The 14155-nt window shown below is 41.9% G+C and overlaps 1 protein-coding gene across 1 annotated transcript; it reads left to right on the plus strand.

The window, feature by feature from the left end:
- The first annotated feature begins 4980 nt into the window (after window positions 1-4980).
- On the plus strand, window positions 4981-13646 carry LOC136456044 (phytyl ester synthase 1, chloroplastic). The gene is made up of 13 exons (XM_066455805.1): window positions 4981-5571; window positions 5724-5780; window positions 6570-6623; window positions 7016-7174; window positions 7276-7380; window positions 8329-8435; window positions 11286-11407; window positions 11518-11626; window positions 11751-11884; window positions 11966-12335; window positions 12547-12660; window positions 12903-12988; window positions 13092-13646. Exons 1-13 carry the CDS (start codon window positions 5169-5171, stop codon window positions 13390-13392), a joined length of 2121 nt encoding a protein of 706 aa, XP_066311902.1. The 5' UTR covers window positions 4981-5168; the 3' UTR covers window positions 13393-13646.
- The last annotated feature ends 509 nt before the right edge of the window (window positions 13647-14155 follow it).

The following is a 14155-nucleotide window of genomic DNA, read 5'->3' on the forward strand; positions in this document are numbered from 1 at the left end:
CATCTACAGCGTTGGTGGGACCCGTATGAAGGAGAAGGACCCGGTGGCCTTGGAGGCCTTCTTCTCCCTCGCTTTTCTCCTTTTTTTCTCTCTGTAACCTGCGCCTTCCCCTTCACCTATAAAAGGGGAAGTAGGATGCCCCAAGGAAAAAAAGGAACACATGGCTGAATAAACTCTCAGCACTCTTCAACCCTTCCACCAGAGACCTGGGATCCGTTCCCTCTCTCGCCCGTTTGTAACCCCTATTACAAACTAGTGCCGGTAACACGAGCAGTAGCAGACTGGACGTAGGGACATTCCGTCCGAACTAGTATAAATCCTTGTGTCCTTCGAGCACACCATCCGGGCCAGACGCGCAGATACAAATTTACTAGTTGGTGATCCGAAATACCGACACCCTCAGTTCCAATTCCAATTCCAAATTATAAGATGTTTATCTTTTCTACATGCATTACTTTTACTTTGTATCTAGACATAGTGTATATCTCAGTGCACGAAAAAAACTATGTATCTACAAAAATCAAAACATCTTATAATTATAATGGAGTGAGTATTATAGATGTGCACCTCGCCAACCAAGGAAAAACAAGGTACTAAATAGTGTTTGTAGGGACCGCTATAGGGGCCTGCAGTAGCGGTAGTGGCCCCTTACCGCTACCGCTATGACGTAGCGACTTAGCATCCGCTATGCCGTAACCTGTGATGTAGACGACAATTCGCTACGGACCCACTATCCGCTATTTGTTACCTTGGACAAAAAGCAGTGCAATTCGCAACTAGCCGTGTCCACAAACCTATGATTGACCGGTTTTTGCGACAATGCAAGAGAAGATGGATAACAAGAAAGAGGGCAAGGCCAATACTAAATTGGAAGTTTGTTTGCAATTTATAATTCTTATTACATGGTGAATTTTTACTTACGTCACTAGAACGGAGTGAGCCTGTCGACATCCTCAACGTACTCGCACTATGGAGAGGTCACAGAAGATTGATGGCCTATTTGGTAGAACTCCTCTAGCCCTACCAAATGTTTTGCATGAGTAGTCGAGCAGGCCAAGCCGTTTTGAAAGAGCCACAGATACTCCTCTAAAGGAGCCCTATCAAATACCCCTGAGTTATTGCTGTGAGCCGTCCTTTTCAACAAAGCGTATGGTAAGGGCTCCTCCAGCCCTATCAAATGTTTTGCATGAAGGAGCTTAAGCCGTTTTGAGATACCACAAATAGTCATCTAAGAAGCCCTGCTAAACACCTCTGAGTTAGAGCTGTGGGCCGCCCTCTCCTACAAAGCATACGCATCAGAAGCAACATTAGCACAGGCGGTTGAAGTCTTGACAACTTTTTGTATTATCTCAAACTTTCAAATACAATTGTAGTATCTGAACTCACGCGAGCGTCGAGTCTAGACGCGAGTGCTGGACGGCATGGAGCGAGCCACTGGCTCCGGCCACTCGCGCTTACGCAGGGTCCTCAAAACTTGAGAACTTAAGACCGCGGCGTTCGTGGCACGATAGCTTCTGTAACCGGCCATATGCTCTTCATTCGTCTAAATGTACGTGCGCTTGTATACGTGAATGCACATGCAATTCTTCATATATCAATTGGATGCTAGATGCTAGCGCAGAGTCATCTTGAGCTACGATTCTCTTAATAAATATCTAACGTCTCGAGCACTCTTAGAATGGACGGAATCTCGATTAAAAAAAAAGATGGACAGAGCCGACAGACAATCCTCACCAGAGATGCTACGTTTCTTATAGGCCTCATATAATTATCTCGAATAACTATGTGAGGTCGATTATACGAAGGCTCAGTTCGGCTTATCCCATATTAAGCTTGTTTGGTTTTTTTTTTCAATCGAAACAATATTTTTTTCTCATAATAATTCAACCAGAATAATATTTTTCAATTAGTTTCCGCTAAGATTTAGCAAGCCAAACGACCCGAAACGTGGCATCTCTCAGCAAAAGCGGACGCGAAACCGGTCCACACGCAACAGCCGCGGCGCGCCATCCGATCCGACCGCGAATCAGCCAGCATCCACCACAGAATAACGGAGTACCACACGGGACGACACGGATGACTACTTTTTTTTTGGCGATGTGAGAATCATTTCTTTGTTTTTTTGCTAGTAGTAAACGAATTTGGTGTTGCTGTAGTACGTTATGACCGCACCAACCAAAAAGAAAAGAAAGGAACTTCTCTACTGTATTTTATTGATGGTGATATCGATTTGGTTCGGCACCAGCAGCTCGCTCTCGTTTGTCCGGTTGCGCCCGGCGCCACATGCTCACATGTGCCGCCCACACAAGAGCACTGCTTGTCCGTTCACTAGTGCACCACGGTTACACGCTTACTACTTGGAACTGTTATAAAACATAATTTTTCCTTCTTCGTCTCTCGTAATCAACATATTAGATAAAAGTAGGGAACAAACAGACATAAGATAGATAGACTATTCTTTACTCATCTAAATAGTCCCGCTAAAATTTAAGAGTTTGATAAAAGCCCAAGTATAAATGGATTAGAATTAAAATTCTTCCTTCTCTTTTACAACAGGAACGTCCGCGACCAGGACCGTGAGCGACTCTCTTTTTTTTCTTTTTTTTTTACAACGACCGTGACCGACTTGCTGTATACCTCAGCAGTCGCGACCACAGGACATGAGGCGATGAGCAGGCGAGGAGAACCCTCGCTCACCGTGGAATGATCACGTTCAATCACCGGGCCAGGTGAGCGATACACTAGTACCGGTACAGCATGTGACACCATCACACCACAGTCCACACCTACCGCTAGCTGTCGTCGGGCATTGCATAGTTTAGGATTACTTTGTTTGACGAATTTTTTAAACTTAATTAGTCCAGATTTGACAATATGTTGCTACGGTAACCACTGTGCTAATGATGGTTATTAGCTTAAAAAAGTCGTCTCGTGGAGAACGAGGATTATGTAATTTGTTTTTTTTGTTCCAACCCTGCAACATTCTAACACCTTCTAAGTTTAGTAGTCGGATCACACACCCATTTGTCTTCTTCCACCACGCGTGATGGACTCTCGCCCCGCCTCTTTGCCTTACCCGCCGTGCTAACTCAGCGTCACCGGTCCACGTCTCAGGGTCATCCCTCCGATCCCACTCCCTTCCCCGGCCAATCATTCTTCTCCTCCACTTTATCATGCTTCTCCGTTATTGGTGATAAGTAGGTTATGTTGCTATAGATTTGGTAAATGTGCCAATGTTGCTGGGGACTTGGTAATCTCCAGTTCCTGTAGTGCTGAAACTATGCAATCTCTAGTTCCTGTCATCTCCACTTTCTGTCATCCAGTAACTGTTGTAGTTCTGAAAGTGTGAACTACTACCAGATCTTTTTTTTTCTCAGATTCATGTATGCTCTGAACATTGTCATCCTTTGCCTTCTTCAGTTTTCAGTTTTAGTTACTGGATGCATCATTTGTCTAAAAATGTTGTTAGCTATTTGAGTTTCAGTTACTGGATCCTTGATCAGTACTGCAGTTTAGTCTTTTTTCAGTATTTACTGGTCCGTAATGCAGAAGTTTACTGGATCCTTGATCAGGGTATGCTATCATTCTGAACTTGGTGTACATTGCTATCAGTCTGAGCTTGGTGTGCATTGCTATCAGTCTTGCAGTCTGAACTGCTGCATGAAATGGTACTAACTTGATGATCCATTATCTATGTTGTATTGGGACTTGCCCTAAATAGTGGGCATTAAACCAGAATAATTAGTTCTATTATGAAAAATCTTCAAAAAACGTAAACCTTTAGTATTGTTGTTGTTGTCTTTGTGTAATTTATCATTTGCATATTGCATTGTTTGTATCTTCTAGATTTTTTTAGTTTAAATGCTAACATTTTTCATCTTATAATTATCATTTTTGTTGTGGCTTGGGGGCCATATATAACTTAAACAAGTTGTTCAAAATTGCTATGGGTCCCAGTCTTAAAGAGGAAGGGATGGTGTGTGACCTCATAGCAAGTATATAACAAAAGGTTGTAAGTGGGTTTTATGTTGAGTGAAAGAGAGAGAGAGAGGGGGAGGGGGGAGAAGAGTGATGTGGTAAGTTTATATCTAGTTAATGTACGAGTTAAAAAAAACTTTGTGGAAGAATAAATATCTTCCAGTAGCCAACTACTATATAGCTAGACTATAAATATACGTACAACCAACAATAGACTGTATTATTAGAGCAAGTATAATAAAGAGCTATAAATTAACTTTATACTAGGCGAACAAGAGAGAGTAGGAGAGAGAAGAAAAGTGGGTCGTTAGTTTACAACCAGCTCATTTATGAGCTTCAAGAAACCTTACGAGAGAAGAAAATGGACCATATATAATTATAATAAAGTATATTTTAATGGTAAACCACTATATTAGTAAGCATACAGATAGACTGTAAATATGTATGTAACTAGCAATGAGTTGTATTGTTAACTATGCTACAAGAAGTCAGGACAACCTTTCAAATTTGAGTATAGAACATGTTTTGATGCGACAAAGCTAGTTAATGCGTCTCGGCTGGAACTATTATTAGACGGAGAAGATGGGTTTAGGAAGCATACATGCAAGTTTGAGATACACTTTAATTTAGTTTGTGTCTAAGCTAGCCATGCAACAATTTTTAGGGCATTGAACATTTTGTCTATTTTGCTAAACTTTAGCATGCTACGATCGCCTATGTATAGATCACTCAGGCTCATTTTGATGTCATAAACCAAATTTATTTCCATCCTTGCCATGATTTAAATCTCCTCCAAAATTAAAAAACACTGGCTACGCGACATACACGTGGCATCTATAAAACAACAGAAAAAGCCATTCCTTACATATACATATACAAATAATACTAGCACTAGGCGCAAAAAAAAAAAAATACTAGCACTATATTATATAAAAAAAAAAGTTAAGGCATGGTGGCTCTCTATCCCCCTCTCGTCTGTCACGCTTGGCAACCTACGTGCCCCTCGGCCAACCCCAATCATTCACGTTCACCGCCAGCCGAGAACCAGTACCAAAAACTGTATATTTTAATCAAAATCGTCCACTGCCCTGCCCGCCCCATCCGCTTCATCACTCCCTTCCCCTGCTTCATCCTCTGTTTCTCCTCGAACCCAGCAGCGCCTTCTTCCGTCTTTCCGCCCAGCCTCAGCCATGCCCGTCGCGGCGCTCCACCGTCCCCCGGTCGCTGTCGGCGCGGGACGCCGTAGTGCCCGACACCAGGCGCGGTTCGCTCTCCGCGCGAGCTCCCTCGAGGCGTCGTCGGCGGCCGTGACGGTGACAGTGAATGAGTCGGCAGCGGCAGGGGCCGCGGTGGAGAGCAAGGAGAAGGTGCAGGAGGATAACGAGGGTCTTGCGGTGAAGGAGGAGGAGCAGGAGAGGGGGCGGCTGGAGGTCCTCTACGACGACGGCTTCGGCTCGGTGACCGTCAAGGACTACTTCGCGGCGGCCAAGTTGCTGTGCAGGGACGACGACGGCGGGCCGCCGCGCTGGTTCTCCCCCGTCGAGTGCGGCCGCCCGGCGGTGGACGACGCGCCGCTGCTGCTCTTCTTGCCAGGTGCGTGCGGCCAAATCAATCACTCCTACCGTCCTACGCTTGTCTCAGAAGAACGTAGCTGGCCAAATGGAGAAATCAATCATTCTGGTTTCCCATCTGTTTCTGTGCTAATGCTCAACAGCGAATTGACAACACACTATTGGCCACTGCAGGAATGGATGGCGTCGGCACGGGACTCATCCTGCACCACAAGTCCTTTGGGCAAGTGAGTCTTTTTTTTCTTCTCCTTTCTTTTAGTATTAATTAAGATTTTTATTGCCATTTTTGGCTAATAATAGGATTAGGCAGTTTGGAGCAAACTTATTCACAATAATGTCACCTTGCTCTGCAAACCTTATAAATAAATTTCCCTTTTCTTTAAAGAAAACTTTTTCACTTTTTCTTCCTGCCAACTTCAATGAAATTACTGAACCAGTAACGAAAGCTTTTCTTTGCTTCTGTTTCGACATGTGGTATACAAGCTTCTGCTAGTATTGGTTGGGCCCTGTCACCTACTCACTGGTAGAAGAGTGTCCAATTTTATTCCTAGTCGAGCACAAAAGACTGCCTTCTTTCTAATTAGTCCAGCTCCCTGCAGTCTTTGTCAACAGACCTATGAAAAAGAACAAGATGACTAACTAACTAGTCCACTAGGTGTTGATGCCTTCTATTTTTGCACCTTTTTTTTTCTAATAATGCTAAAGCCACCCATGTGACAAAAGTGGTCTGCCTCTTTTTGCTTCTTGTTTTGTCTTCGCTCTTGCGTTACATCATCTACTAGGAGCCCTACATAATCAGTACCACAAATTATGTAGCATTTTACTCGATTACAATTTATTCAAACTGTAAATATTATTATTCTGGCACATAGTGGATGTCGTCAAGTCCAACTAATTTTGACGATACCTGTTATCGTTTCCATCTTCTTTAGCAGCCATCTTGCTTCTTTGGTCACTCATAGACCTTTCTGAGTTACCCATACCCTTTTAATTCTTGCCTCCTTTGTTAATTCTGCAGAGTATTCGAGGTTCGGTGTTTGCATATACCAGTCAATGATCGTACACCATTTGAAGGTATGATGTTGCTGCATTAGTTCAGTGGAGACGACCTCTAGCTTTAATATCATATTAAGTTGCATGCACCGATCAGTTTAACCCAAAAGTTTAAGCTGATGGGGAGAGGTGGACAATTCACTTATATTCCAATAGTTTGACATGCCTGTTCTAGATACATTTAACTATATCTTATTAATATCTTCTGTACCATTTCTATACTTAATTGAGCGGCAGAGCTCCTGCCTTTTCCTTCAAAAAAATAATATTTTTGTACCATCCAAATGTGACTTGTAGAGATTTGCAAAACTATGAGTATGAATAATAGAACTGTGTGTAGTTGTTCAGGAGACGAGGGATGAGTAATCCAAAAGCCTCCCTTTTCTAATACACGTGACTATAAATTCATACAGGGTTAATACAAACTGTTGAAAAATCGATCAAGCATGAGCATGGTTTATCACCCGATAGACCGATATATCTAGTCGGAGATTCATTTGGAGGGTCCTTGGCAGTGGCAGTGGCGGCTCGTAATCCACAAATTGATTTGATTCTCATACTAGTAAATCCAGGCAGGTGATCATTTTTTGTTTGTGATTTGATCCGAATAGATTCTATTCATATACTCGTTTCCCCCGATATTGTTGCCAACTAACCTGTTATCATTTACCAGCTACATCATTTGCAAAGACTCCATTGCAGCCAGTATTGCCTCTACTGGAATCAATGCCAAGCGAGTTTCATGTTACAGTGCCTTATCTTCTCAGCTTTATCATGGGTACAACTCCTCTTAGCTCTTCTTTGAAACTATGAAACACTCAAGAATCCAGGTCATCTTTATCGTGGTCTTCTTTTCACCCTTTTTCCCCTATAAGAAAAGTTAGTCTTAAATGTTCATGCATAATTTCTTCTTAAATATATTTAGGCCTTGTTTGGATGTACATGTATTCATCTTAATCCACATGTGTTGAAGTGGATTGGAGTGGAATTAAACTATGTTCCATTCCAATCCACTCCAATACATGTGGATTGAAGTGGATACACATGCATCCAAACAAGGCCTTAGTGTTAAATTCAATTGTTGCTCCACATTTTCTTGGTAGAGAAATTGTTATCTTTTGCAACTCATTTTAGTATTATTCCTTTGTCACGCGCTAAAACAATAATTTCTTTTTCTTGACAATACTTTTGCTATTGTTTTAATTTCTAATAATCTCCACTTCTACAACAACAAAATGCCTTTTGGCTCTTTTTTCGCATTATTATGTAGTTTCATTTCTTTTCTTGCCACCCCTGGTTCAGCTCTATTTCTTCATCAAGTAAACAAAGAGAGAATTCAGAACAATTCAAAAAAATTAAAGACACATCAATGCAAATAGTATAGACAGTACGGGGGATTCCAGGAAAAATGTTGTCATTTTTAAAGTACTTAAACTTTTTGATAAATCACAATATGGCAAGGAATGTACTAGGGAAAGCACTTGAAACTTTGAAGACATTCAAAATTAACTCTTGGATTTTTGGGCTATCCAACATTTTTCTTTTCCACAAACAATCGTATAATTTAATAGCATTTATATTTTTTATGTATTTTATATTTGTTATCTATTTAGTGGCAAAAGAGAGGCATTTTTCATTGTAGGAAATATATTAGAGGTGTAACCATGTAGAAAGAAAAAATATATCTTATCTATATGTTCTTATTTCAGAGGATATGTTTCCACAGGTGACCCACTGAAGATGGCTGCAGTTAGCATTGAAAATAACCTATCTCCTCCAGAAACTCTACAGAAATTGTCTGACAGTCTCACATCAATGCTTCCTTTGCTTTCAGTATGTTGTCCAATGTTCCTGCTTTTCCCTCCCAGTTATACATCTCACTTTTTTTTTCTTACATACAACTCTTCAAGTTTCAATACTTTTGAAACGATAACCCTAATGCTCATAAGTATTATTGGACCAGTCTTCTTCTTCTTTTCATTAAACACGCATGGGAGTTGCATATGTTTCTATTAAGGAGAGAAGAGCTGTACAAAACCTCTTAGTCGCAAAAAAAAAGCTGTACAAAACCTCCCTTCATTTATGGTGAGACGCACACTATGAGTCTCCTTTAACTTAAGTTAGAGGGACTCGTGTCATTGATATTGATAGGTGGTCTAATTGCAATCAGACCCAACTGCCAGTGACACGAGTCCCTCTACTAGTCTAGATCAAGATTGCACTACACACCAAATCAGGACACTGACCATGAACTAAACCTCAGCACCAGGGAAGTCTAAATCAAGCGCATGGCTCTAAAGCTTTTAGCACCTGCAAGGCACCAAGCATGTATCTGATCAGTCATCACTTGTACAACCAATATGCAGAACCATTTTTTTTTAAATGTGCAAAACATTTTAACTCAGTTTCTATAATTCAAGCCCCAGTTCACAAAAAAGTGTGAGGAACATTGCTTTTAGAAATGCTCCATGTTTTGTAAAAGATTGAATAAATATGTCATTCTTTCTTTCTTTTTTTCTCGAATACGCAGGAGAGCTGCGTATCATTGTATTAAGAGAGGAAAAAACGGTCCCGTACAATTATACCCCCCTACTCCGGACTGAGCCGTAGGAGGGTCCTGAAACAAAGTTTTTCTAACCGATAAAAACACACTGTGGGTGAGACCTGACCAACACTCTAACTGCCTATTTACCTTGTCGCTAGAGCTGGACCTAGGCATCAAGCTTCTGTGCACCCGCAAGACAACACAAGTGGTGTTCATCACCAAAGGCACGCAACAGGTCATTCATGTTGGGACTGGCACCCTCAAAGACGCAGGCATTCCTGTGCTTCCAAATCAACCATGCACACATGACCACAAGTGAATTGAATCCTTTCCTCTTGTGTTTTGGGGTGTGCTTACTTGCCTTTCTCCACATTCTGCAAAATTCTGCTCGTTTAAGCTTGGCACACCATGTTGGAGACCAAGTGGTGACAGGACCCAGAACCAAAATTCGCGTACAAAGACACAAGAAATCAGCAGGTGTTGGATGGTTTCGTCCGCTTGATCACAAAGTGGGCATTGGTTGGGATGGGGCAAGTTCCATTTCGCCAAACGATCCGCTGTCCAACATCTATCCCGTACAGCCAGTCACAGGAAAACTTTGCACTTGGGTGGTGCCCAAGTTTTCCAGATTCGGCGCCAAGGCTCAAAGTTGATCGATCCATGGAAGAAGGCCTGGTACGCTGATTTTGTTGTGAAGACACCTGAAGTTTCAAACCTCCAACTATGAGAGTCTTCGTTTGGAGAGAGCATGAAATCCTGAATAATGTCCCAAAGCTGGAAGTACTCAAAGAGACCGACCATCGAGAGTCCTCCCTGTAAGTCGCTAGGCCACTATTGATCATGCAGTGCAGCAGCAACTGTACGGTTGCGAAACCTCTGAGGCTCTGAGGTACCCGTGCGCAAACATTTGGGGCAAGATCCTCAATTGAACACCCAAACAGTCACCTATCTGTCCAAAAATACGTGTCATTTCTGTTGCCAACATGAGATTGTAAAGCAATGGCAAAGAGAGCTTTTGCATTTTGGTGGACCGGCACTTCTAGGCCTGACCAAGGTCTCTCCTTGTCTGTCTTTGCAAGCCACAGCCACCTTATTTGCAGTGCCCAGCTCATATATTCAAGGTTGAGAATTCCCAGCCCATCATACTCAAGTGGCCGCTGCACTTTTTCCCACGAAACTAGACAATTGCCACCATTTACTTGCTTGCGACCTGACCATAGGTACGCACGCCGAAGTTTGTTCACGGCCTTGATGAACCACATCGGCGCCTTAACAGCAATCAACACATAAATAGGTATCGCCGACAGGACGAAACGTACCCAAGTGATACGTCCAGCTGTGTTCATGAGGGTCGCTTGCCATCCTGGCAGCTTGTCTGCAACTTTGTCAATCCATGGTAGAAGATCAGATTTTCGAAGCTTCCCATCTGATATTGGCAATCCCAAGTAAGTGCATGGGAATTGTGCTGCTGTGCAAGGCAGGATCATGTTGACATTGTCTGCAACCGGCTGCTCACATCTGATCGGGATAACACAACTTTTCTGTAGGTTCGTGTGGAGCCCAGAAGCTTCTCCGAATTTACCAAGAATTTCCATGGTCAGGTTCATCTCATCTTCAGTAGGCTTGATGAAGAGTGCTACATTATCGGCGTAGAGTGAAATACGCTGATTGGGGTTATGGCGAGATAGAGGTTGCAGCAGCCCCATTTCCCCTGCTTTGCTAAAAAGACTGTTTAACACATCCATGACCAAAATGAACAGCATGGGAGACAGAGGATCCCCTTGCCTCAAACCACGCTGATGTCTAATTTCCTCGCCGGGTTGCCCATTCACAAGGATTCGAGTGGATGCCGTGCGCAGCAAATTGGAAATGAGATTGCGCCAAGTCGAACCAAAGCCCAGATGAGCAAGCACTTCCAAAAGAAAAGACCAAGAAACTTAATCGAACGCCTTCGAAATGTCAAGTTTGAGGAAAAGATTCGATATGTCATTCTTTCAACTTATTATTTTAAAGATTGGGCCCTTTCTCCTTGCATGATGAAATCAGTTACAAATCTGGCTGCATAATGGATTTCTTATTCATTTGGGAAACATTTTGTATCATTATTTTTTGACTTCATGCTGTTTTCTTTACCACAGGAATTGTCTGATATTATACCAAGGGATACTCTTTTGTGGAAGCTCAAACTTCTTAAGGCAGGAGCAGCCTATGCAAATTCTCGTCTTCATGCTGTGCAAGCCGAAGTTCTACTTCTTGCTAGGTCCGTGCTATAATATTTGCTATCTATGCTCCATAGTTTCGTAGTCCGTCTACTTTTAGTCTCCACGTGTTTGGGTTCAAAGTACAAATCAATAATATACCTGTATTCAGTGGTAAGGACAACCTTCTACCTAGTGGAGAAGAAGCGGATCGACTCTTCAAGGCACTGAAAAACTGCAGAGTTCGATACTTCAAGGACAATGGTCATACACTACTCTTGGTACAAAGCATCACTCTTAATAGTTCTTCTGTTATTCCTAACTCGCTATCTGATTATACATATATATGCAAAAGTAGTGTATTTCTTAGCCTTCATTTTTCAAAATTATATTGTGCTTGCACAGGAGGATGGTGTCAATCTGTTATCTGTCATAAAAGGAGCGAACATGTATCGCCGTGGAAGGCAAAGGGATTTTGTAACCGATTATCTCCCTCCTACTTTAAGTGAATTCAAGCAAACATTTGATGTGGATCACAAGTATGTGTCAAAATTCTGAAGTTGCATTCTACTTCCATCTCTCTCTCTGACAAAGTAAGCGAAAAAATGAATCTTCTGCAGACTGTTTCACCTTGCACTGAGCCCAGTCATGATGTCTACCCTGAAGAATGGAAAAATTGTTCGCGGGCTTGCTGGTGTTCCTGATAAAGGTCCTGTCTTGTTTGTGGGCTATCATGCGCTCATGGGTATTGAGTTGAGTCCTCTGTATGAAGAGTTCCTGAGGGAGAAGAAGACAATTGTTCGTGGCATGGCTCATCCATTTTTGTTTGGAAAAAAATTTGAGTCATCGCGCCAGGAGATATCTCGGCTCGATACTGTTTCTATGTATGGTGGATTACCGGTCACCCCAATCAATATGTACAGGTTATTCGAGAGGAATGAATTTGTTCTGCTTTATCCTGGCGGTGTTCGGGAAGCTCTGCATAGGAAGGTTTGCTTAATTTGGCCATTTAACCCTCTAGTAGCCTTGACTGAATCATTGTAGCATTATTATCGTAAAGATTTCCAATTCCGATGTGTTAAAGGCTAACTTAAAATGAGCTAGTTCGTCACACTAAGGAGAAGAATAAATGCTACTTGAACCCCAAAGTTTTTACCACCTTTTGCTTCTTCCTACTGTAACTATCTACTGAATTTTGCAGGGTGAAGAATACAAGTTGTTTTGGCCAGACCAACCAGAATTTGTAAGGATGGCTGCGCGCTTTGGTGTTACTATCATACCCTTTGGGTGTGTAGGAGAAGACGACGTTCTAGAGGTAGATATTTGTTAACCCATTTGTTGAAGTATAAGTGAATTCTTTGTCACCATTAGCTAGAAACGAAAGCATGGCTTTCATAGTACTTTTGCAGGACCTTGTTTTGCTTCAGTATTCAATTGTGTTAAAGAAAATGCATGACGGCTACAGGCTTTATGTCACGTTAGAACACGTGTAACTAATAAGTTTCTGTGCCGCATGCTGATTGAACTAGTCACTTACTCTGTACACTCGTTCTGCAGTTGGTTCTGGATTACAACGATCAGAAGAACATTCCCGGACTTCGGGAGTGGATAGAGTCAATCAACAAAGAAGCCGAGAGAGTGAGGTAACATTCCAAGATATTTTCTCCTCAACAAAGACAGATAAATGATAGTAGATCTTAAACTCTTGTTCATTCATGGCATATTGGTATGCATTATTCATTTCAGGGACAGTGTAAAAGGGGAGGATGGAAATCAAGACATGTACTTGCCAGCTCTTCTCCCAAAAGTACCTGGTCGATTCTACTACCTATTCGGGCAACCGATTGAAATGAAAGGGATGAACAACCTTGTCAGAGATAGAAAGAGGGCAAACGAGGTGTATTTACGTATCAAATCAGAAGTGGAGGAGATAATGTCATATCTCAAGAGGAAGAGGGAGGAAGACCCTTACAGGAGTATAGGGCAGCGTGTGCTGTACCAGGCAACATGGGGCGCCTCTGCTCAAGTCCCAACTTTTGAGCCATGAAGATTTGGTGCAGAAATGTTAGTGTGATTGGATATTTAGAAGTTCACACAAACGACGACAGGAGAAAAGCGACTACCTTTTGTTTGTGAGTAGGGAAGGGCATCTGCGAGCAGAATGCAATTCTTTGACAAGATGTAATGCATTCTGATTTCTGAGGAAATCTCCCTCATGCTGTACAGAAATAGATACATATAGTATACAGGAAACATTGTATATTTTTTAGGAGAATATAAAACGATAGTTTTAAATAAAAAGCACACTAAGCACAATAACTTAAAATAGATAAAAGAAATTGTAGCAACTAATAAGAAAAAAAAATGACAGTCAAAATTTGGATTCATGATGTCACAGGATGTGGGCCCTGTTTGAAAAAGCGCTTCAAGCTACACAAATAAAGTAAAAGAGTAGTTAAAATAAGCTAGTTTGATCCAATTTTTGCGTTTTACTACAATGAGTGCTGTGGGAGAAGTATGACAAACAAATCCTATGAAAATATGTTGTTTGGCTTTTAATCTACCATAACTTAGGTTAAAGTTTCAACAAAATGTGCATAAAAGTGACATGCAAGGGGACAAAAACTATGGATATTGATCATCTTAGCGTAGTGTTGGGGAATGACCATGAGCAGTGAAGGCCGTAGAGTCCGGAGACAGCGGAGACTAACAAACGAACCGGTTTTTTTTTGTGATGTGCAGGAATGTTATGAGAAGGCCTCCGCCCTGATGGCCGTGTGAGGCGAAGGCCTGAGAAGCCCGACGAGGGC

This window comes from Miscanthus floridulus, chromosome 6 (genome assembly GCF_019320115.1).
Source record: "Miscanthus floridulus cultivar M001 chromosome 6, ASM1932011v1, whole genome shotgun sequence".
Lineage (NCBI taxonomy): Eukaryota > Viridiplantae > Streptophyta > Magnoliopsida > Poales > Poaceae > Miscanthus > Miscanthus floridulus.